This window comes from Berghia stephanieae, chromosome 2 (genome assembly GCF_034508935.2).
Source record: "Berghia stephanieae isolate SIO BIC M18660-M18661 chromosome 2, UCSD_Bste_1.3, whole genome shotgun sequence".
Classification (NCBI taxonomy): Eukaryota; Metazoa; Mollusca; class Gastropoda; order Nudibranchia; family Aeolidiidae; genus Berghia; species Berghia stephanieae.
In genome coordinates this window covers 39,422,685-39,427,684 of record NC_088361.1, presented here as the reverse complement: position 1 = coordinate 39,427,684, position 5,000 = coordinate 39,422,685, and the positions used below count along the sequence as shown (strand labels likewise).

The following is a 5,000-nucleotide window of genomic DNA, read 5'->3' as shown; positions in this document are numbered from 1 at the left end:
TACGTAGCGAAAAGATAATAATAAATGATTCTTACACTCTTGCTTTTTGGAATTGGATTCAGTAGTATGATGTCACACCGCCAGGCAACGGCGGCCATCTTGGTTCTAAACAAAGAAAATCATTACTTTTTATTCTTCATGCTGGCTAGAACTTTTCAAATGCCTTGTGATCAGAATGTGTAAAAGTCAAAACATGATCAAAGTTATGGGGGTTTTTTTCCTCTGGATACGCTTTTATGCTGGCCGGAGAAATATTTCATACGGGCGTCCGCCATTGTTCCGATAGTTTAGAGCCAGTGTTACTAAGTTACCATGCGTCATTAGGAAGGAAGTGACGTTACGACTGTTAAAGAGTATTCCGGACGTGTTCCCAACCACTGCACGAGCTTGCGTGTGCGCGTCGGGAACAAAGTTCGAATTCCAAAACGCAAGAGTGAAAGAAATTTTATATTCTACCCCTCAATCCATTTGGATTTCGTCATCTATGAGTAAAAAATTTTTCAGAAATTTTTTTATTATATTTCTTTCTTTCAAAAATTTATATTAGGGAAATTCAACGTTTGATAATCTGACGTCACAAATCATTATTGTAAACTTGATATCATTACGCGTTACTTTTTGGGAGAGGGGAAGAATAAATTATGGTCTGGACTCTAACACGAGTGAATGAATATTTAGCGCTTTAACTCACTCAACCCTAACACCGACTATATCCGTAGTTTACCCAGGTTACTTTTACCCTATGCCTATTTATTACATTTTTCAGAGACAAATTATAGGCGTAGTATCAAAGTTAAGGTTTTTATTTTTTTACAAGTGAATAAAACTATCTATGCACATGCTCATTTTTAATACATTTTTTCAAATTTTGAAAAGTAGCAGAAATCTCTAGTATTGAGTGAGTTAATAGCCAATAATCTTCGATAATCGAATTGTATGGCGTCACGTGTCCTAACAAAATGCAGCAATATTGAGCGTGATTGGCGGCCGTATGAAAGACATTATTGATGATCGAAAGCTTCAAGGTTCGAGTCTCAATCTGAGCGAAGCATAATTGAGTCTTTAGAAAAGTCTCTTTACTAAAATCTTCTCTCCGTACTCAGGTGTAAAATGAGTACTGGCCGTCAACGGCGTTGTCTCTTTAAAAAATTGTTATATCGCCCAACAGACGTCGTCATGTCGTGTCGTCCTACGAGTTAAATGTCGCCGTTGGTTAGGGGGGGGGGGGGGTTAGTGAAAACAGCTGGTCTGTAGTGATATTCGTTAACTTGTCTGACTTGACATAAAGCCTTCCGCTTTCTATTCTTGTGGTGAATATCCTTCAACTGCCTCTGTCTGTGTGGATATGTGTTCTTGTGGTAGGACACTCGCTTTCGGCTCGGAAGGTCCTGGGTTCACGCCTCGCTCGGCGCATATTTGAATCCTTGGAAAAGGCTCTTTACTCACATTCTCTCACCGTATTCAGCTGTAAAATGAGTACCTGGCTGTTAACAGCATTGTCTTTGTCCGAAACAAAATTGTATTAATTATCGCCTAACAGGCGTCATGTCACGTCCTTCATTTTAAGAATTACTGTTGATCAAGGACCCCTTGTAAAGCGCTTTGAGCACGTTTAGTGGATATTGCGCTATGGAAAAGCTAAATTTTTAATGCCTTTTTTTCTGCTTCATAGCTCTGCCAGTCAAGTTAATCCGGCATCGTCATGTAGTTGTAGATATTCACTAATCTAAATTGCATCCAGCTAACTGTCGTGCCTGGAAAAACATGTATCTAAAATTTTGGCCCAGAAAACTCGTCCTTCAAATATCGATCGATTTAAATGACCCTGATCTTGACCAAAAAACAACAAAAAGACTCTCAAAGATGGGCTTCACGAAGTCCCAAGTTTTCTGGCCAAATTTTTAATTAAGTGTCTTTCCAGAGTACGGCAGTTAAATTGTTAAAAATGGGAGGAATAATTTGTTTGATTAGGATAGAGCATTCTAGGTGTCTTGAATACATGCTGGCCAACCGAAATAATGAGCCCTCCATATTTTAAACATCGCCCATGCTCACGGCTCGGTCCCATATCCATCGGGATCAAGTAGCCGAAGCTTCTACCGGTTCCAACCGCAGCCATTGTTAACTTATAGATATAGATAGTTCGAAGATGACGTCACTCAGGTCTTTGTTATTGTTTTTTGCCATCCGCGTTTATGAGTAATGCTCACTGAACTGTATTAACCTGACTATAAACGTTCATGGATACACACAGTTTTGTGTGTTGGTCCTTTATACATCCGGATGGCAATGTTATGAGCATAGCCAAGCGCATACTATCTATAGCCTTACACTGACCAAAACATGACTTCAAAATACAACTCTTTGGCCACAAAATAAAACAAATCGTCAGTTGTATTCAACAATTCAACCAATGGGATCACTTGTTTCCGTGAGCACTACTAACGACAACTCACTAGGCGCTGCTCAAACCTGAAAAAAATGACGTCAAACTATAAGTCTTAGAGGGTTCTTATGTCAGGTTATATAAGTTAACGATGGTTAGCGCTACGACAGTGTTCCAAAGTCATGACATCATTTCTTCTTAACAACGCTCACAGCAACCAAAAGTGGTTCCACTTTGAAATCTGTATAACCGACAATGTGAACTATCAGATCCAAAAAGCATTAAACCATTTTAACAAAGAAAAATTAGATTAATTTGATTTAGTAAATGTGGTCTTGTGGCATGACACTCGCTTTCGGATCGGAAGGTCCTGGGTTCGAGCCTTGATCGGCGCATAGTTGAGTCCTTAGAAAAGGCTCTTTACTCTCATTCTCTCACCGTACTCAGGTGTAAAATGAGAACCTGGCCGTCAACAGTGTTGTCTCTGTCGTAAAAAAATCGTAACATCGCCTAACAGGCGTCATGTCTCGTTCTACATGTTACGTGTTGCTGTTGGTCAGGGACCCTTTGTTGCGGATAGTCGAAGTCGGTACCTTTCGGGTACGAAGCAAACACCATACTGCTGAGGCACGCTGCCCCCTTTTAAGATTAGCAATTCTCTTTCACTATTTTTTTAAATTTTGTTTTCACATACATTTCAGGTTAGAGTCTTCTGTGTGACGAACCTTGTCAGGCATATTCAACCATTCAAGAAACAACAAACTACCTCTCAGATAGAAAGAAACATTGATTGATATTCAGTAACAAAACGGATGTACGGATGTAATACGCTATACAAAATGTAAGTAAATATAATATTTTTAACTAAATTAGAATAGAAGCAAAATACACTTTTATCTAAATACTAAAAACCTACGTCTGTTTCTATCGAGCGATTAAAATTGGCCCTCATCTTGCTAAAAATCTCGAACCTGGGACTTCAGTTTGTTTGTTTTGTTTTGTTTTGTTTTGTTTTTGTTTGGTTTTTTTGCTTGTTTGTTTGTTCTTTTTTTTTTTTCTTTTTTTTTTTGTTTTGTTTAGTTTTGTTTTCTTTTTTTGGTTTTGTTTCTTAAATACTCCTATTACTTTTGTTTTCCTATACTGAGCGTCTTCCTGCAATAAACGCCAATGTTTCTCACCAATAGAGATGTACTTACAGTGCGCATTGGAATGCACGACGCAACCGACGCCTTTACGATCCAAGCAATGTCAATTTTTCATTCATTTTGAATTGCCATTTTATTTGTCTCTCTTTTGTAACTTTGATAAAAAATATGAAAAAGTTTGTTAATCTGGTATTCCTGAGACATTTACTGTAGAATTGTATTTGCCTTACAGTATTGTCGGCATCTTTATGGATTACATACACTATACTGTTATGACGCTATAGGCGATTAAATTCTGGTCAGTGTATATTGACGCTCAGTAGATTTCAATGTGAAAGACTTATCCATCGGTGTAGAAAAGAAATAAGAAAGAAACTCCGTGTATTACGCGAATGGCGTGTATTATAATCATAATATATCACACTGCAAACGTTTTGGCTGACTTGAAAGGAATTTCGAACTGAATGATAAGGGAGGTAACTGTATAAATAGTTTGTATTAAAAACTATAACCAAGTAGGTTCCCTTAGTCAGGGTCATTCGCATTCATTGACTATTCAGTCCCTTATCCTTTTGTTCATTCATTCATTCATTCATTCATTCATTCATTCATTCATTCATTCATTCATTCTTTCATCCATTCATTCATTTCTTCATTCCTTCATTTTTTAAATTCATTCATTCATTCACTTATTCATTAGTTCTTTGATTCAGTCAAAATGCATTTCATTATTTATGCATTTATTCACGTATCAAGTCAATCATTCATTTATTCGTTTTATTAATCATAAAACCATCTAGAAATTTATTCATCCATTCATCCATTCTTTCAACCATTCTTTCAGTTATTCAACCATTCGTTCATTCTATAACCGTTCAATACAAGTTTATTCGCTCATTCATTACTTTAACTTTCTCCTTACCGATCATTTTCAGTATTTTTTCCCAAAATGGCAGGCTTACCCAACAGAAACATTGATTTTTTAAACTCAAACAAGCTCTCTACAAAGCAACTTTATGTTCTTATTAATAAAACAAAGATCATTCTTCAAAGTGTGTGATGTACAAAATAAATCTGAATAAGAAAAATATATATTGTGTCGTAACAAATGTGACGATTTTGCTGCAGGTGGTAATAATATGTCTTTGCGTTTGCTAGAATTAGAGTAAACGCAATGACGTTTCATTTGGTATTTACGACCAAAATATAATTCAAGATCGCTCAATTTACATCCTATTTTCTTTAAAACCATTTTATTTGTTTCACATAGTTCTCATTTCTGGCATTCATCCAGTCGGGGGTTGGTGATTCCACTTCTTTATATTCCTGATTTACCAACAATGTTTCACAGCCCTCCCGCCCCATCAGGTCTTGTGGAGCCAAATTTATATTTCATACAGTAAAAGTCCCATAATTAACAGGTTTTTGTTTGTTTGTTTGTGTTTGTTTTTGTTGTATATTTTTGTTTT

General features: G+C 36.5%; 1 protein-coding gene across 1 annotated transcript in view; it reads left to right on the top strand.

The window, feature by feature from the left end:
* The window catches only part of LOC144966783 (uncharacterized), a 55,601-nt gene that overhangs the window by 38,557 nt on the left and 12,044 nt on the right, over window positions 1-5,000 (top strand). The window contains exon 2 of the mRNA XM_078903563.1: window positions 3,088-3,227. Within this exon, the coding sequence (XP_078759689.1) occupies window positions 3,199-3,227 (29 nt within the window). The 5' untranslated portion in view covers window positions 3,088-3,198. The remainder of the gene's footprint in view (window positions 1-3,087; window positions 3,228-5,000) is intronic.